Genomic DNA, 20,166 nt, shown 5'->3' on the forward strand with positions numbered 1-20,166 from the left:
ATATCCTTTGTGGATAAGGGGGACTACTGTATAAAGTTTCAGTTTTGCAACATGAAGAGTCCTGGAGATTGGCTTACAACAATGTAAATGTACTTAATATTGCTGAACTATACACATAAAAAAATAGTTAAGATGTAAATTTTATGTTATCTACACTCTACCACAATTAAAAAACTGATACATCCAGTAATAAAAACTATTTAGGGAAACGAAATAAGTACTGATATATATTACAGGGTGGATAAACCTTGGAAACACTCTAAGAAGTCAGTCACTAAAGATCACATATTAGATAATTCCATTTATAAGAACTGTCCAGAATAGGCAGAGACAGAAAAATGCTTACGGCCTGGAAGGGAAGGGAAGGGAAGGAGTAGGCGTAGGAGGTTGAAAGCTAAAGGTTATAGGGTTCTTCTTGAGATAAGGAAAATAGTCTAAAACTGACTGCATATATCTGTGAATTGTACACTTTAAAAATGGGTGAACTGTATGGTATGTGAATTTTATCTCAATAAAGCTATTTAAAAATTTAAGACTGCTCTACCTGGAGGGAAAAACACTAGGCATCCAAAAGTGAAGACTGCTGGATCACAAGTCCATGACACTTATACAGAACCCAAATTCAGTCCTCTCATTCCAGGGAAAGCCCTATTGGGGAAAATAACCTATACAACTGCAAAGGAAAATCAGACTAGCACCTATACTAATCATGGATGTGTCCTTCGTGTATGAGGAAACAAACACAGATAAACAGACACGTAAAGAAAATCTAATTAAGAGAATTTTTAATGAGCACTAATCAGCATACTGCGACTTAACAGCATTAAAATCTTAGTTGCCCAAAAATTGGGGTTCCTAATCTTGGTTATGTATCAGTCACCCGTAGAGTTTTTTTCTTTTAAATACAACATCCTGGACTTCAAGCTGTATTACAAAGCTGTAATCATCAAGACAGTATGGTACTGGCACAGAAACAGACACATAGATCAATGGAACAGAATAGAGAACCCAGAAATGGACTCTCAACTCAGTGTCAACTAATGTTTGACAAGGCAAAAAAGAATATCCAATGGAAAAAAGACAGTCTCTTCAACAAACGGTGTTGGGAAAATTGGACAGTCACATGCAGAAGAATGAAACTAGACCATTTCCTTACACCATAAACAAAAATAGACTCAAAATGGATGAAAGACCTCAATGTGAGACAGGAATCCATCAAAATCCTAGAGGAGAACACAGGCAGCAACATCTTTGACCTCAGCTGCAGCCACTTCTTGCTAGACACATCTCCAAAGGCAAAAGCAAAAATGAACTATTGGGACTTCATCAGGATAAATAGGTTCTGCAGAGCAACGGAAACAGTCAACAAAACTAAAAGGCAACCTACAGAATGGGAGTAGACATTCACAAATGACATATCAGATAAAGGGCTAGTATCCAAGATCTATAAAGAACTTAACACACTCAACACCCAAAAAAACAAAAAAATCCAATCAAGAAGTGGGCAGCAGACATTAACAGACATATTCTCCAAAAACATACAAATGGCCGACACATGAAAAAATGTGCGAAATACAAATCAAAACCACAATAAGATACCACCTCACACTGGTCAGAATGGCTAAAATTAACAAGTCAGGAAACAACAGATATTGGTGAGGATGCTGAGAAAGGGGAACCCTCTCTCTTCCACTGTTGGTGGGAATGCAAGCTGATGCAGCCAGTCTGAAAAACAGTATGGAGGTTCCTCAAAAAGTTGAAAATAGAGCTACCCTACAACCCAGCAATTGCACTATACTGGGTATTTATCCCAAAGATACAAATGCAGTGATCCAAAGGGGCACCTGCACCCCAATGTTTATAGCAGCAATGTCCACAATAGCCAAACTATGGAAAGAGCCCAGATGTCCGTTGACAGATGAATGGATAAAGATGTGGTGTATATATATATACCATGGATTATTATGCAGCCATCAAAGAATTGAAATCTTGCCATTTGCAATGACATGGATGGAACTAGAGAGTATTATGCTAAGCAAAATAAGTCAATCAGAGAAAGACAATTATCATAGGATCTCACTGCTTTGTGGAATTTAAGAAACAAGGCAGAAGATCATAGGGGAAGAGAGGAAAAAATGAAACAAGACGAAACCAGAGAGGGAGACAAACCATAAGAGACTCTTAATCTCAGGAATCAAACTGAGGTTTGCTGGAGGGGAGGTGGGGTAGGGGGATGGGGTAGCTGGGGTGATGGACATCACACATGTTGTGGTGAATGCTGTGTATTGTGTAAGACTGATGAATCACAGACCTGTACCCTCAAAACAAATAATATATGTTACTAATAAAAAAAAAATATGGAAAGAGCCCAGATGTCCATCAATGGATAAATGGATAAAGATGTGGTATGTATACAATGGAATATTACTCAGCTATCAAAAAGAATGAAATCTTGCCGTTTGCAATGACATGGATGGAACTAGAGGGTATTATGCTAAGCGAAATAAGTTAGTCAGAGAAAGACAAATCCCATTATGTTTTCACCTACAATGTGGAATTTAAAAACAGCAAAACAGATGAACATAGAAGGAAAGGAAAAATAAAAAGAGAGGGAGACAAACCACAAGAAACTCTTAACTATAGGAAACAAACTGAGGGTTGCTGGAAGGGAGGTGGGTGGGCGGATGGGGTAACTGGGTGATGGGCATTAAGGAAGGCACTTGATATATCGAGCACTGTGTGATGAATCACTAAATTCTACCCCTGAAACTAATAATACACTATATGTTAACTAAACTGAATTTAAATTTAAAAATTTATATAAAAATAGATACGGGCGCCTGGGTGGCTCAGTTGTTAAGCGGCTGCCTTCGACTCAGGTCATGATCTCAGGGTCCTGCGATCAAGCCCCACCTCGGGCTCCCTGCTCAGCACAGAGCCTGCTTCTCCCTCTCCCTCTGCCTGCTACTCTGCCTAATTGTGCTCTCTGTCAAAAAAATAAAATCTTTAAAAAATAAAAAAGCAAATAGATAGATAGATAGATAGATAGATAGATAGATAGATAGGGGCGCCTGGGTGGCTCAGTCATTAAGCGTCTGCCTTCGGCTCAGGTCATGATCCCAGGGTCCTGGGGATCGAGCCCTGCATCGGGCTCCCTGCTCGGCGGGAAGCCTGCTTCTCCCTCTCCTCCTACTTGTGTTCCCTCTCGCACTGTCTCTCTCTCTCTCTCTGTCAAATAAATAAAAAATCTTTAAAAAAATATATAAATAAAAATAAATAAATACAATGTCCTAGAACTTTCCACAGATCTATTAAATCTGAATCTCGATGATAAGACCCAACTACATATATTTTTTTAAGTGACAATGGTGACACTGACTTTTACTCCTGGATAAGGGCCAATGATCTCTGATATGAGTACAACAGTAAAATTAGTAAACTTACTGTTTAGAGAGAACTTTTTTCAAATCAGAAAGTTTTTGAAATGACTTCTACCTCCCTTATTAGAAAAACTATGCTTTTCTGGAACTTAACCAAATTCCCCTCTTAATTCTCTCCAAAAATAGTTAAAGTACAATTGACCCTTGGACAATGTGGGGATTAGGGACACCAACTCCCCAAGTAGCTGAAAATCTGTGTATAACTTTGACCCCCTCCCCAAAACTTAACTACTAATAGCCTCCTGCTGATCAAAAGCCTTACCAATAACATCAACAATTAACACGTATTTGTACATGTATTATATACCATATTCTTAGAGTAAACTAAGCTAGAGAAAACATTAAGAAAATCATAAGGAAAATACATTTACAGTACCATACTGTATTTATTGAAAAAAAATTTGCATATAAGGGGACCTGCACATTTCAACAACCTATGGTGTTCTGAGATTAACCGGAAATATTTCAATAGAAACCGTATTTAAACAAGAGTAAATGGGTGTTTGACTTTTTTTTTAAGATGAACAAGTGATCATTTCATTAACTTAGCTAGATAGATATGCTTTGAGTAACGATTAATTTTATTAGTAACAAAAACTGTTGTTTTGATTTTAGTCAAAAGAGCAACTTACTTACAGAAATCCATCAAAAAACATCAAGGTTTTTTCCACTCAAGGCATCAATTTTGAATGGCCAAAAAATTTATTTTATATCCAGATGGATTCTGTAAGTTTAAAGACAGTGGGACGATGTCCTATCCAATATTTATTTTTTTCATTTTTAGTGTTTGTTTTGGTCACCAGCATGAGATCCAATTATTTAAATTTTTTAAACACATGATAAAAAGAAAGCTGTCATAAAGCCTCTCAAATGTCCAGAATTATGAAAACAGTATCACAAACTGTACTAATCCTGGCTTTTAAAATCTATTCAACCAAGGCTCTTGGGGTACACTTTATAATTTCTCTATTACATAATAAAAAGCCTGCTGAAATACTAATATGTATCTATTAACAATGTATAGATATGGTACACATTCACTTAAAAGGAGGAAAATATTCATATAGCATATTTTTAGACCAAATACTTTTGGTTATCTTCTCCACCCACAATGTCTCCCCTTCCCCAACTGCATACTTCAATTTACATTTTGTAACATCTATTAAGATTTTGCATGACTGATATGTAGCATACCAAGTGATATTTTAGCCTGAACACAAACATTTCAGACTTTCTTCTATAGGACTACTACATACCTGATTTTTCATCTTGTACTTCAAATTCTGCACCAGCAGATCCCAAAAGTGATGCCCCATGCTGTAACAATCTACATATATCAAATCTGTCAAAATTCAATCGATCTGTAGTAGGTGAATCTTCCATAGCACTTTCTGAAGTAGATTCTAAATGAGGTTGAAAAATACTTAATTTGATCATAAAGCCAAAGTGTAGAATGAAAGAAAACAGCATTACTTGGGGTGGTAGTATAACATTTTAAGAAAAATAAAAGGCAGAGGAAGTAGAAAAGCTACTGTGGATTTATTTATGATCAGCTCTTATTTATGAATAAACTATGTAGTTGGTGGCTCCCACTGTACAAACTATCAGAATGTCGGTGTATGTATAGCTGTTTTTCACTAAAAAGGCATATTATTATATGAAGAAATGCATCCCATATTGAAATATGTATGTTAAATATCATATTGTATCGGGACACCTGGGTGGCTCAGTCGCTTAAGCATCTGCCTTCAGCTCAAGTCACGATCCCAGGGTCCTGGAATTAAGTCCCGCATTGGGCTCCTTGCTCAGTGGGGAGCCTGTTTCTCCCTCTGCTGCTGCTCCCCCTGCTTGTGCACATGCTCTCTCTCTCTCTGACAAAATCTTTAAAAATATATATATTATGTGTGTGTGTGTCTGTGTATATATATATATTGTCTCTATTTACTGTTTTAACTGGTTGAAAACACTACCAAGGTAACAGCCTGAGTTCATCATAGTACTAATTTGGAAAACAAACATATTTAGAGAATATATTCATATATAAGCTAATAAGCATCATTCGTCCCTATAGCTAAGGAGTATCTATGACACAAATCAACTCTTCATTCAATAGGACTCCTCATAATATGAGCAAATTATAATCTCCTGGTAAATTGCTAAAATTATATATCCATCTGAGGCCTAAAAGCATCATAAAATGTTTTGTATTCCTCTTCAAAAAAGGTTATGCCATTATAAATTTTTAAATATATTTTAATTGGTCACTGACTTTACTTTGTTTAGCTACTACTTGCATATAATTCATTTATTAAACTAAACTATAATTATTTTAAGTTTTCCAGTGATGACAAGCAACCTTACCATAAATTTTAATGCTGGTGTAACTAATTTAATGTTTTGTAAAAAGAATCTGAGTTCTAACATCTCTATATACCAAAATAAGCAGGGAAAATAAGCTAAAAAAGAAAAAGCTCCTTTCTAAAACAAGTTATAACTTCTTCTGGTTATGTATTTCATTTGATGAGAGAGGACAAATTAATACAGTCTCTCAACATAATAGGTGCCAGATAATTAAAGCAAAATTTCAGACAAGCTAAAATGTATGATAAAAGTGAGGTTATCAAAGTGACTTGAAAATGTAATCAGGTTGCACCACATTAAATTTTCACTTAAGGGATGTCTGAGTGGCTCAGTCGGTTAAGCATCTGCCTTCAGCTCAGGTCATGATCCCAGGATCGAGTCCCACATTGGGTTCGAGTCCCACATCGGGCTCCCTGCTCGGCGGGGAGCCTGCTTCTCCCTCTGACTGATGCTCCCCTACTTGTGCTCCCCCCCTTTCTCTCTGACAAATAAATGAAATCTTTAAAAAATAATTTCACTTAAAGTGCGTATCTTTACAAATTTTTAAAAGCATATGCTCGTTCTTAAATATTGTTGCAGGCAGTCAGAAAAATAATTTCTACAACAAGACATCTAAAGGACACATTAGAAACTAAAGACCCCTCCAAATATCCATAAATAATTGTGCTTAAATTTAGAAAATAATTACACTATTCTCCCAGCAACAAGAAAAAACACTGCTTCAAATATTTACACTGCATTATTTAGTTCTTTTTTTAGGACATAAATTCCTGAGGGAAGCAATAATCTCTTTAAGTCAAGCATACTGTACAGTTAATAATTTTAAAAATATATATGAAAACATACTTTATCTAGTAGTTTTTTAAAAGCAAGGTGAAAGAGGCGCCTTGGTCGCTCAGTTGGCTGTCTACCTTCAGCTCGGGTCATGATCTCAGGGTCCTGGGATTGAGCCCCACATCGGGCTCCGTGCTCAGCAAGGAGTCTGCTTCTCCCTCTCCCTCTGCCCCTCCCCACCCCTCAAGCATGCACATGCGCAAAAGCTGTCTCAAATAAATAAAATCTTTAAAAAAAAAAAGTATGGTGAAAATCACCTTATTCATTGTCATTTCCTGACAAAGCTGTACCTGAGAATTAAGCCTTTAAATTAAAATTGAAATTATTAAAATATAAAATGTATAGTTAATTCTATAGGTAGACTGTTACTGCAAACTACTTTTACCACTTAAAAGCACCTTGTTTGGTTCTTGGTACTGGATTCCACTCAGGTACATTTTTCACTATAGCTTCAACAGCTTGTCCTGCTGCAATCCGGGTATCCCAATTTGTACTCCTTAAATATATCAACACCTTAAAAAATTATAAGATAAAATAGTTATACCAAAATACTGTTTGTTCAAAGTAGCCAGAGCAGAGAAATACAAATTTACTTGTTATTAATTTATAATTTAGCAGCCGTTGGACTTTACATAAAAATTTATATAAAACACCTTGGAATTATATCATTTACAAGATTCTATCATTCACAGGAAATATCACTACCCCTTAAAAAGAAAGGAAACAGGAAACTTTTAGTTAACTTAAGTACATTTAAAAATAACCTACCTTTTAATACAGTAAAAAGCAAAATGTGTATTTTCATTAAGTCCCATTACTTAATGCAAAGAGTTAAGTTGTAAAAACTAGCAGAAAGAACAAATGAGTTCAGCAGGATGGGAAGATATAAAATCAATATACAAAAATCAACTGTTTTGCTAAATACTTTCAATAAACAATTGGAAAATAAAATTTTTAAAATCCCATTTATAATAGCACCAAAAAGTATAAAATACTTAAATGTAAACTTAAAGTACAAGACTCATATACGGAAAATTACAGAAAAATTCAAAATACCATTGAAAGAAAGGAAATAAGATCTAAAACAGAAAGACACCTCACCTCATGTTTGTGGATCTACAGATTTAATACTGTTAAGAGAGTAATACTCCCTCAATTGATCTACTGATTCAACAAAATTCCTATCAAAATCCCAGCTCACTTTTTTTGCAGAAATGGGCAAGTTGATCCTAAAATTTATATGGAAATGCAAGGGACCCAGGGTCACCAAAACAATCTTGAAAAAGAATAATAAAGTTGGTATACTCACACTTCTTGATCAAAACTTACTATGTGGTACTGGCAAAAGGACAGATACACAGATCAATGGAACAGAACTGAGAGTCTAGAAATAAAACTCTCTATAGTCAACTGATTTTCAACAAGAGTGCCAAGACAATTCAATGGGGAAAGAATAGTTTTTTCCACAAACGGTGCTAGGGCAACAAAATGATTGTGAACCCCTACCTAACACCACACACACACACACACACACACACACTCAAAATGAGCCATAAGTCTAAAAGTAAGATCTAAAGCTATACAATTCTTAGAAGAAAACACAGGGGTAAATCTTTGTGACCGTGGATCAGGCAAGATTTCTTAGATATGATCCCAAAAAGCACAAGGGATATGAAAAAAAAGGATAAATCTGACTAAATCAAAATTAATAACTTTTTTTTTTTTTAAAGATTTTATTTATCTATTTGACAGAGAGAGACACAGCGAGAGAAGGAACACAAGCAGGGGGAGTGGGAGAGAGAGAAGCAGGCTTCCCGCGGAGCAGGGAGCCCAATGCGGGGCTCGATCCCAGGACCCCGGGGTCATGACCTAAGCCGAAGGCAGACGCTTAACGACTGAGCCACCCAGGCGCCCCAAAATTAATAACTTTTATGCTTCAAAGGACACCATCAGGAAAGTGAAAAGACAACCACAGACTGGAAGAACATATTTGCAAATGAAATACCTTGTAAGAAGCTTGTATCCAAAATATATAGAGAACTATTACAACTCAATATTAAAAGAACAAATATCCCACTTAAAAATGGGCAAAGGATCTAGAGGCGCCTGGGTGACTTAGTCGGTCAAGCATCTGACTCTTGATTTCAGTTCAGGTCATGATCTCAGGGTTATGAGATCAAGCCCCACACTGGGCTCCACATTGGGCATGGAGCCTGCTTAAGATTCTCCGTCCCTCTCCCTCTGTCGTCCCCCCTCCAAAAAAGAAGAAATGGGTAAAGGATCTGAAGAGACAGTTCTCCAAAAAAGATACACCAAGGGTCAATAAACACATGAAAAGATGCTCAACATCACTAGTCACCAGGAAAATGCAAGTCAAAACTACAATGACATATCACTTAACACTCACTAGTATGGAAATAATCAAAGTAAGTTAATAACAAGCATTGGCAAGGATGTAAAAAAAAATCAGCTCTCTCATACACTACTGTTAGGAATGTAAAACAATGGAGCGAGTTTGGAAAACAGCCTGGCAGTTCCTCATAAAGTTAAACATAGTTACTATATGATCCAGCAATTCTATCCACAGGTATAAACCCAAGAGAAATGAAAACATACACCCCACACAAAAACTTGTACATGAATTTTCACAGCAGCATTATTCATCAAAGGCCAAAAAGTGGAAACAACCCAAATGTCCACCAACTGATGAACAGATAAGATGTGGTATATCCACATAATATATTCAGATCACATCCATACAATGGAATATTTGGTAATAAAAAGGAATGAAGTAATGAGACAAGCTTCAATATGAAAGAACCTTAAAAATATTATTTTAAGTGAAAGAAACCAGTCACATTAATATAAAATTTTCACAATAGACAAATCTATAGGCAGAAAGTAGATTGGGGTTGCCTAGGACTAGGTATGGGAGGGAGAGTGATGGAGAGTGACTGCTAATGGGCATGAGGTTTCTTTTTGGGGAAATAAAAATGCTTTAAAATTAGGTTGTGGTGATGACTGCACGTATCTAAAATCACTGAGGGGTGGGGCGCCTGGGTGGCTCAGTCGTTAAGCATCTGCCTTCGGCTCAGGTTATGATCCCAGGGTCCTGGGATCGAGCCCTGCATCAGGCTCCTTGCTCTGCAGGAAGCCGGCTTCTCCCTCTCCCTCTCCCCCTGCTTGTGTTCCTGCTCTCGCTACCTCTCTCTCTGTCAAATAAATAAATATTTTAAAATTTAAAAATAAAAAAAAAATCACTGAGGGGCACCTGGCTGGCTCAGTGGGTGGAGCATGTGACTCTGAGTCTTGGGGTTGTAAATTCAAGCCCTATACTGGGTGCAGAGATTACCTGAAAATAAAATCTTAAAAAAAAAAAATCTTTAAGGAGCGTCTGGGTGGCTCAGTCATTAAGCGTCTGCCTTCAGCTTAGGTCATGATCCCAGGGTACTGGGATCAAACCCCACATCGGGCTCCCTGCTCCACAGGAAGCCTGCTTCCCCTCTCCCATTCCCCCTGCTTGTGCTCCCTCTCTCGCTGTGTATCTCTCTGTCAAATAAATAAATAAAATCTTAAAAAATCCTAAAAAAAATCTTTAAAAAAGTAAAATAAAACAACTGAATTGTACAATAAGCAGTTTAAAAAAAAACCAAAAGGCAACAGGAAAACACTGAGGGGAGAGAAAAGAGGTTAAGAGGTGAGAAGGTATGAAAGACAAACTTTGCCTCTTTTGGAATTATTTGATGACAGCCAATATGCCAGGATCTAAGTTAAGCAGAACAGAACTCAGAAGGCTGGAAACCTTTTCTCAGTTCAGCACAAATTTGTTTTGCTCCCAGTCTCCAGTTTCTGCTCATTCAGTCCCCCAACTTTTTCTCTGGGGTCAAAAGAAATGAGTATGCATCTCTATCCCCCTACCTTACATATTGAGAATAGTGTCTAATATGCATCCTTCTCCATTCTGAGAACATGGAGCCTGTGGATATCAAATCACTGTCTCTTCATCTACATATTGGTTAGAAAATCCTAATAATATCTAAGTGATAAATATATTGGAAAAGACAGTTACGGTCAGCCCTCATGGTGGGAACCATATCATACAGATTTGTATATTCACAAGGCCTTAGAACTCCTACTCATATGAATCAAGAAGGGACAAATGAGAATCAAAGGAGGGGGTAAGGGGCGCCTGGGTGGCTCAGTCAGTTAAGTGTCTGCCTTTGGCTCAGATTGTGATCCTGGGGTCCTGGCATCAAGCCCCACATCGGGCTGCCTGCCTGCTCAGTGGGGAGTCTGCTTCTCCCTCTCCCTCTTATCCCTTGCTCATATGCTCTCTCTCTCTCAAATAAGTAAATAAAATCTTTTAAAGGAAAGAAGGAAGGAAGGGAGGAAGGGAGGAAGGAAGGAAGGAATGCCAGCCAGGAGGAAGAGAGGGGTCTTGGGATTTCGATATTGCTCCCCAACCCTATCCTCTATTCCCACCTGAGCCCCCCAACACACAAAGCATTCCAGGTTTTACTTTGTATGCCAGAAAAAAATTTTTTAAAGATTTATTTTAGAGAGAGAGAGAGAGAGAACATGTGCATGCACGCAAGGAGGGAGGATTGGGGGTAAGAGCAGAGAGCCACATGAGGCTCGATCCCACGACCTGTGAGATCACGACCTGAGCTGAAACCAAGAGGTGGATGCTCAACTGACTGAGCCACCCAGGCGCCCCTGCATGCCAGAGAATTATTAAACACATGGAATGTGTTGCTTACCATCATCAGGCACACTTCTACAAGCCAGAGTTCAGTAAAAATACAGCCATTGCTTAGGGAAAGAATATGGGCTGGTATTATGAAAAACACTGATCCACCAAAGCAGAAAGCCTCCACTTTCAAACAGGTGATAACTTAAAATGTAATGATAACTAGCTTCTCATATATTTCAATCATTTCCCATGAGTACTCAATCCATTTGAAGACTGCCAACTAGATATAATTACTAGCCGTTAAGAACAAGTCAGACCACTGACAAACTAGATTAACAACGTAGTTCATTACCAAATTGGGTCAGATTCAAATTTGTGCCACAGGCAAAAGGTTGTATATTGTCAAATCACTTAGACAATTAAACTTGATGCAAAAAAACCCAAAATATTTTAAATCTTGTGACAAAAAAGAAAGACCAAATTTAAAAAAATATCTGGAGAAATAGTAAGATATTTAATGGAATTTGAAGACCACAAACTGCCACTAAATAAAAATAAGAATTTCTATTGTTATATTACTATCCACAAATTTCTACAACTGCGTTATACTAAAAGAAAAAAAGAGTTCTTACTTTAGATAAAAGATTATTTAGTTCATGAGGATGAAGCTTTACCACTTCTCCAAGTTGCTGTGCAGCAGCTTTTCTTGTAACTGGAGTAGTGCCAGTATCCAGTAAGATAAAAAGACGGTCAAGCCTAAAATAACAAAAATATAATGATTATTCTGAAACGTGTTTCCTCATTGGTGTAAGTTTAAGTCAGTAAATGTATTGAGCATTTATGAACGAAGACCTATTCTAGGGCTACAGGAGAATCTCTACTCTTAAGGAACTTGCAATTGGGGGTAGGGTAAGTAGGAAGGCAAGTACACAAATAATTAGAATACAGGATACAATAACATTGTGTCAGAAAAGAAATACAAAGTGCTCTGAAGAGTGGGAACAGAGGGAGCAAATACTATATATCCCCAACTGTGTAATACTGAAAAGGCTTCATGAAATAAATGGTGTATGAGATGGACCTTAATAGGTCGACCACAAAGGTCCTGGTGGAACTAGAGCGCTATTTTAGGAAGATTAATCTGGCAGCAGTGTGAAGCATGAAGTGTAATGGAAGAAAACTTTTAGAGAGTTTTAGGCTAAAAGTGCAGACCTAAACTACCATCATGGCGAGAAGCCTATAAAGAAGTTGGGAGAGGGGCGCCTGGGTGGTTCAGTTAGTTAAGCAGCTGCCTTTGGCTCAGGTCAGGATCTCGGGGTCCTGGGATAGAGCCTGGCATTGGGCTCCCTGCTCAGCGGGGAGTCGGCTTCTCCCTCTGCTCCTTCCTAGGCTTGTGTGCTCTCTCTCTCTCAAATAAATAAGTAAAATCTTATTTATTCTTTTTTTAAAGATTTTTTTTATTTATTTGACAGAGACACAGCGAGAGAGGGAACACAAGCAGGGGGAGCAGGAGAGGGAGAAGCAGGCTTCCAGCTGAGCAGGGAGCCCAATGTGGGACTCCATCCCAGGATCCTGAGATCATGACCTGAGCCGAAGGCAGACGCTCAACAACTGAACCACCCAGGCGCCCTAAATAAGTAAAATCTTCTTAAAAAAAATTTTTTTTAATTAAAAAAAAGAAGTTGGGAGAGAGGCTGCAGAGGATAAACATACATGGTGCAATAATGAAATGTCAAGAAAATTAAAGGACTCTCAGACTCTGAATCTTAGAAAATGAAGATGTCATTTTTAAAATGGGAAGAACTAGTAGAGAAAATATGATGGGAAAAGATGGTAAGTTTACTAGTGGTGGGGACAGGATAGCTAGGAGAGACCAAAACGGATAGCTGGAATAGAGCTCTGAAATTCAGGAAGAGTTGAGACTAAAGGTATATAGGTATATGGGGTCATTTGTATAGAAGTGATAAATATGGCAATAAATAAGATCTCTGAGTAAAATGTTTCCAAAGGCATAGAGCATAATGGCATCAATTCTAGAGCCACAACACCACAGTTCAAATTCCAATTCTGCCATGTATCCAATGAATAAAGCTTGGAATAATATCACAATGCCTTATACCTGGAATAGGTAAGAAGTGGAACAGTGTATTACTGTCATTTTGGAATACAGGAAAATCCTAAGGTTTTAGAAAGGCAAAGTAACAAGTAACTACCACCAACTATCCACATATAATATAGGTTTAGCTTTCCTATCACACTACTAATCAGGCTCAATAAGGCAAAGTGAATGCCACAGGTAATGAAAAGAAGGCAGCTTCATACTTCATATATGGAATAAATGGGTACTTTTAAAAAAGATGGAGGATGGGGCACCTGGGTGGGTTAGTCGATTGAGCATCCAACTCTTGGTTTCCGTCTCAGGTCATAATCTCAGGGTGGTGAGATGGAGCCCGAGGCCGGTTCCACACTCAGTTGGGAGTCTGCTTCTCCTCTCTCACTGCCCCTCCCCACCACTTGCACACATGCATTCGCACGCTCTCTCTCTAAAATAAATAAATCTGTAAAAACTTTTTTTAAAAAGATGGAGGATGACAAGGGGCAAAGTTATATTGACTGCCCAATCCTATACAAGGGGAGATTTAATGAATACATTTTCAAATTTCATCTAATGAGGAACAGAAAGTAAGGTCCCAATGAAGCTCATATTTTACTTCTGGAATTATTTTTCTATCACTGAGAGCTAAAAAATTACACAACAAAGCTCTGAAAGCCTTTTCAAAGAAAAGATAAACCTTTAAGAGGCAGATGAAATGGGCAGGATCGTTCTTTTCTTTTTCTGGTAGTATTTATCAAACTAGCCAGTCACTAATAAGCACAAAATCATTGTAAGTAGTAAGAAATAGAACTAAAATAGATCTTTTTCATTCAAGAATGCTAAGAGTACTATGAAAAGTTTTTAACTGCTTCAGAACAAAACACTAAGAGGTAAGGTTCAAATTTATAGTTAAGGGTATGTAGGAAGGACAAATTTCAAGAAAAATATGTGAGGTAATAAAAAAGCCAGTGGCATAAAGCAGAGTAATACAACACAGTTTCTGCTTCCAATACACTGAATGGTACACAGAATGATTACAAAGAAATTAATTTTTATAAGACATGCGAAAATTAATTTACTTTATATATACACTATACACAGACACATTCCACCTGCTAACACAATATTTCTCCTTATTAATTCAAGGCTATCTAAATACTTGCCTTTACCCATTCATTCATCGGGTTTTGCTACAGGATTTGGTGAACAGGGACTCAGATAGTTAAAGAAAAGGAAGGGAGAAAACATTTTTTTGACAGCTGGTGTTATTTAAAAGTTCTAAGACTAAGTCCAACACAAATCCCTTTCCCATAAAATGATTTCCCTCACCCATCCCATACATAATTCTCAGAATGCCCCTTGAATTATTTTCATCTTTAAATTGAGTTGTGATGTTAAAGTTCATGAGAATCATCTCTGAACCTCCACAACAAACATCTACACATTGCCATGACCATATGATTTTGTCCATGAAATTTGCAAAAAGAAATTTCAAACATCTGGGATGCCTGGGTGGCTCAGTAGGTTAAGCATCTGCCTTCAGCTCAGGTCATGATCCCAGGGTTCTGGGATCAAGTCCCGCATTGGACTCCTTGCTCAGTGGGGAGCCTGCTTCTCCCTCTGCCTGCTACTCCCCCTGCTTGTGCTCTCTCCCTCTGACAAATAAATAAAATCTTTAAGAAATAAAAAATTTAAAAAGGCTTTAAAAAAAAATTTCAAACATCTATGAACTTTCTGTAATTATCAAGACAAAAATTCATTTTTTTTTTAAAGATTTTATTTATTTATTTGACAGAGAGAGGTACAGCAAGAGAGGGAACACAAGCAGGGGCAGTGGGAAAGGGAGAAGCAGGCTTGCCACCGAGCAGGGAGCCCGATGCGGGGCTCGATCCCAGGACCCTGGGATCATGACCTGAGCCAAAAGCAGATGCTTAACGACTGAGCCACCCAGGTGCCCCAAAAAATTCATTTTAAATATTCTATATTATGGGTGTCTGGCTGGCTCAGTTGGTAGTGCAGGCAACTCTTGATCTCAGGGTCATGAGACAAGCCCCACAGTGGACATGGAGCCTACTTTAAAAAAAAAAAAATCTTCTGGGGCGCCTGGGTGGCTCAGTTGGTTAAGCATCTGCCTTCGGCTCAGGTCATGAGCTCAGGATCCTGGGATCGAGCCCCGCTTCGGGCTCCCTGCTCAGCGGGGAGTCTGCATCTCCCTCTCCCTCTGCCCCTCCCCCCTGCTTGTACTCTCTCTAAAATAAATAAAATCTTTAAAAAAAAATCTTACATATTATATGACAGGCAAAATTATCAAAAATTAAGTAAGTTTTATTACAAAGAAATGGTTAGTCTTAGGTCAAATTTATGCTACTCTAAGTGGACCTGCTGCATGTATTCTTTATAACAGTATCAGGCTCTTGGGGCACCTGGGTGGTGACTCTTGATTTCGGCTCAGGTCATGATCTCCAGGTTGTGAGATCCAGCCCTGCATCTCGCTCCACGCTGGGTGTGGAGCCTGCTTGGAATTCTCTCTTTCCCTCTCCCTCTGCCCCGCCCGACCTCTCTCTCCCTTCCTCTCCTGCTCTTTAAAAAAACAAACAAAAAAACCCTCACAATATTGGGCTCTCTTATATGTGTACAGTTCACACAGATTTAGGACTTTCCTATAGAAAACTGGGGCAAAATGGAAAACACACTAGACTGAAGTTAGTCTAGTGACTAGACTGGACTGACTAGACTGAATCTTCTGGGGGCGCCTGGGTGGCTCAGTCGTTAAGCGTCTGCCTTCGGCTCCAGTCGTGATCCCAGGGTCCTGGGATCGAGCCCCGCATCGGGCTCCCTGCTTGGCGGGAAGCCTGCTTCTCCCTCTCCTGCTCCCCCTGCTTGTGTTCCCTCTCTCGCTGTGTCTTTCTCTGTCAAATAAATAAATAAAATCTTTAAAAAAAAAAAAAAAGGTCCTACTTCTGTCACATGTTGGAGGACTTAGGGAAGTTTACTTAACTTCACTTAACCTCTTACTTTGGAGGGTAAAACTAGGTAATTTAGGCATATTTTACAGTTTTGCATCATTGTGAGTTTTTTCTTTTTTCATTTTTTTTTTCCTTACGTAACATAACATTTGTCATATCTTTGATTTATCTGATGCCAAGTTCCTTAGACTGCACCTCTGGAAAGATTTCAAATACTACATAATTCTTTTTCCATAACAGAGATTCTGCTTTTTTTTTTTTTTTTTTAAGATTTTATTTATTTATTTGTGTGTGTGAGAGAGTGCGTGCGGGGGAAGTGGCAGGCAGAGGGAGAAGCCCTCAGAAGTCCCTGAGTGGGACTCAATCCAAGGATCCTGGGATCATGACCTGAGCCGAAGGCAGACGCTTAACCAACTGAGCCACCCAGTGTCCCAGATTCTGCTTTTTTTTTTTTTATTTATTCATGAGAGAGAGAGAGGCAGAGGGAGAAGCAGGCTCCCAAGGAGCAGAGAGCCCGATGCGGGACTCGATCCCAGGACCCTGGGATCATGACCTGAGCTGAAGGCAGACGCTTAACCATCTGAGCCACCCAGGCGCCCCAGATTCTGCTTTTTTGATTGAAAGCAAAGCTGGCTGCAAAATGAACACTATAAGAAAGTGACAATACTAACCTGTTTATAAATCTGTGTGTAAGAAGTTAAAAGAAAATGGACAGTTTCCAAAGTTCTCCCCAATCATTTCCACTTTCCTCAAGCAAAAAAAAAAAAAAGGAATGGACTATTTACTTTACTGAGTAGATCTCTAGGCTTTGGAACACAAATTATCTCAAGTTCTCTCCTCACTACCTCTAAAGATTGCTCTTTACACTCATCCTCTCTATTTCAAATGGAAAGACTATCCTCACTCCTCTTCAAGGCTTAGATATTGTCCCACTGTTTCCTTGATACCATCCCCTTCTATCTTCATTCAATTATCCTTTCTCTAATACCTTAAATCACTGCCTTATTAAGCCATTCCCTTCTACCTTCAAATATGCAGAGGTCTGTCTCTAAAGAGGAAATAAACTGCTTGACTTTCATCTTCCAGCATACTTTTTCTTTTTTACTGCCAAGCATCATGAACAAGTGTTTAAAATCACTTCTTTTATTTCCTCACTATACACAATTTAATCCTTATCAGTCAAGTTTCAATTCTTCTCTTCTACTGAATGGCACATCTGATGGTCACCAATGAACTTGTAAACTCCAAATCCAATTTTTTTTTGGTTAAATCCAATTTTATTGACTCTTCTATGACATCTGATATCAGCAAGTACCCCATTTTTAAGATACTTTTCTTCCTAAGTTTTCTCATTATATTACCCGGTTCTTATCTGAATTCTCAATTCTTCCTCTGGTATCTCTAACCCTTAATACGTACATTCTCCCATATTCAATCCTTGGCTCCTCACCCTGAGGAAACTATATTGTTATTTGTTTAAACCACAAATCATCCCCAAATCTAGTCCATCTGGGAGTCACACTTTCAACTGCCCGGTGAGCCTAACTTCAAGGTAACATGATCTTATTGCCAGATTTACTTCCTAAAGCATCTTTTGATCAAATTATTACCTCACTCTAAAACTGTCAATGGCTCATCATTACCTATCAGATAGTAATAAAAAACAAAAAAGTACCTCCCAAACATGGACCTTTTTGATTTTCACAATTTCTTCCATACCATCTTCTATACCATTCTCCACTTGGAATGTCTTTTCTTGGCTCAATTTTTCAGCTAGCTCCCATCCATCAGGATTTAAAGTCCTTTACCCTCTTGAAACCATCTCAGACTGCTGAATGACAGAGAGGAATTCCTCTTCTGAAATCCACATGAATTCTCATCTTGAATAACCATTTTGGTATTTGTTATGCTGTTTTGTGGCTTCTCTTACACTAATCTGTCACAAGATGTCTTATGCTCATGAGGCTTCACCTCCTTCAATGATTCTTTCTGTCTGCCACAATACTTTGCACAGTGTCTCTGCAATGTCTTTGCTCAGTATTCAAATAATTCTTTAGTTGGTATTTACTATAATTAAAATTATAAAGAAAAGTGCAAGTTTCTTGGGGCCAAGTTTAAGTATCATTTTTAAGTAAAGAATGTGTGCTAAAAAAAAGTGAGCTATATTAGAATTTTTTTTCTTCCTTTGAGAAACACCCTTAATCTGTAATAGCTATATTATGTAAAAACAAGTTATAAAAATAACAGAACTGGTGGTTCAGTCGGTTAAGCGTCTGGCTCAGGTCATGATCTCAGGGTTATGAGATCAGGCCCTGCATCAGGCTCCCACACTCAGCAGGGAGTCTGCTTGTAATTCTCTCTCCCTCTGCCCCTCCTCCCACTCTCTCTCTCTCTCAAATAAATCTAAAAAAACAAAACAAAACAAAAAAACAGAACTGATGTTAAGGTAATGTTTCAGTAAGTGATAAGATCAGCCCAGTAGTATTTTAGCATTCTGAACATCAAGTTATACCTGCTCCAAATAGCAAACTGAGAAAGAGACCATGAAGTAGGCACTGTATTCCTTCAAAAATCTCCACCCTTTCTAAACTTTCCTTTAGTCTCCTGCTACCCAGCTTCATTAGAACCACACTCCTGGCCAAAGACCTTTGACTTCTCTCTAACCTAATGCTGATCCTGTCTCAAAGCCACACAGTTCCTCTTGCCTCTCCTTTATGCAAAGCCTTTATCCCAATGCCATGTCATGTAACCTCTGTTCCTCCAGCAGCCAACTGTCCTGGGGGTAACAGATCAGCTCACTCTCTCATCTAATCCAGGCCTAATTATCCTTACATCTTCCACCTTGGTGGTAGCCAAACTTGCCTCCCTGAATAGAGGAATGGGGATACAAGAATACTTCTTTGTTGTTGTTTTTTTTTTTTTTTTGGAGTTCTCCCTTCCTCTATCCAGAACAGCAGAATAAACACCACACAAAAGGAAGAACAAAGGGATGAGCAGACCAGGATCTGACAAGAGGGCAGTCTGACCTGTTACCCCATGGTAGCCAGCTATGAGGCAAGCAGGGTAAGCATCAGGGCCAGGACACAATGGAAAAGGCTGGTACAGTGAACTGGTGGGGGAAAGGTTTCTAAAGGGCATTGAGACAGGGTCAGTATTATGTTGGAGGGCGGACAGGGGCCTCGGTGAGGGAGGGTGTGACAGAAGCTAGGTGGTCAGAAGAGAAAGGAAGTTAAAAGAAGGGCTAACTGAGGAAACACAGTACTTACCACAATACCTCTTTTGGCTAAAACTTCTCTTGCAGAACTGCTAGTAGGAAAAAAATGCCATTCTTCATTTTTTGAAAGATAGACAGATGGAGGAGAAAGAGGTAACAGATGTCAAGCTGTATGAAAGGTACCAAAGACTGGAAGAATAATTTAAATAAAATATAAGGCAATTATATTTGATAATACCTACTGGTTATGAATTTACTGATAAGAAATCTGGCCCATTTTCAATTCTGATTTTAATTCAGAGAGAATTATATAAGACATGATTCATGTTTTGTTTACCAACCTGTGACTTCAGGCAATTGCTCTAAAGACTGACTAGAAAAAGGAAAGAGTACGTGGAAGTTTGTAGAGGTTATGCTGGCAGCTGCAATCTAACCCCTCTTCTCTTCAGCTGTTTGCATTATGATAATTCATGAAGTAAAGATATAAAAAGATACAGACAGAAATCATAGGCATTTTGAACTATGTCCTATGTTACTACTTCATTGTTAATAAACAAGTATAT

At 38.3% G+C, this 20,166-nt stretch overlaps 1 protein-coding gene across 2 annotated transcripts in view; it reads right to left on the minus strand.

The window, feature by feature from the left end:
• The window catches only part of BTAF1 (B-TFIID TATA-box binding protein associated factor 1), a 104,170-nt gene that overhangs the window by 77,159 nt on the left and 6,845 nt on the right, over nt 1–20,166 (minus strand). The window contains exons 2-4 of one of the 2 annotated variants that reach the window (XM_081823828.1): nt 11,961–12,084; nt 7,034–7,148; nt 4,697–4,843 (exon numbers count right to left, since the gene is read on the minus strand). In XM_081823828.1, coding sequence (XP_081679954.1) covers nt 4,697–4,843; nt 7,034–7,148; nt 11,961–12,084 — 386 coding nt within the window. The remainder of the gene's footprint in view (nt 1–4,696; nt 4,844–7,033; nt 7,149–11,960; nt 12,085–20,166) is intronic. The other variant, XM_081823829.1, reaches the window with a different exon arrangement.

Source organism: Leptonychotes weddellii, chromosome 6 (assembly GCF_054177405.1).
Source record: "Leptonychotes weddellii isolate Sample4059 chromosome 6, ASM5417740v2, whole genome shotgun sequence".
In the NCBI taxonomy this organism is placed as follows: domain Eukaryota; kingdom Metazoa; phylum Chordata; class Mammalia; order Carnivora; family Phocidae; genus Leptonychotes; species Leptonychotes weddellii.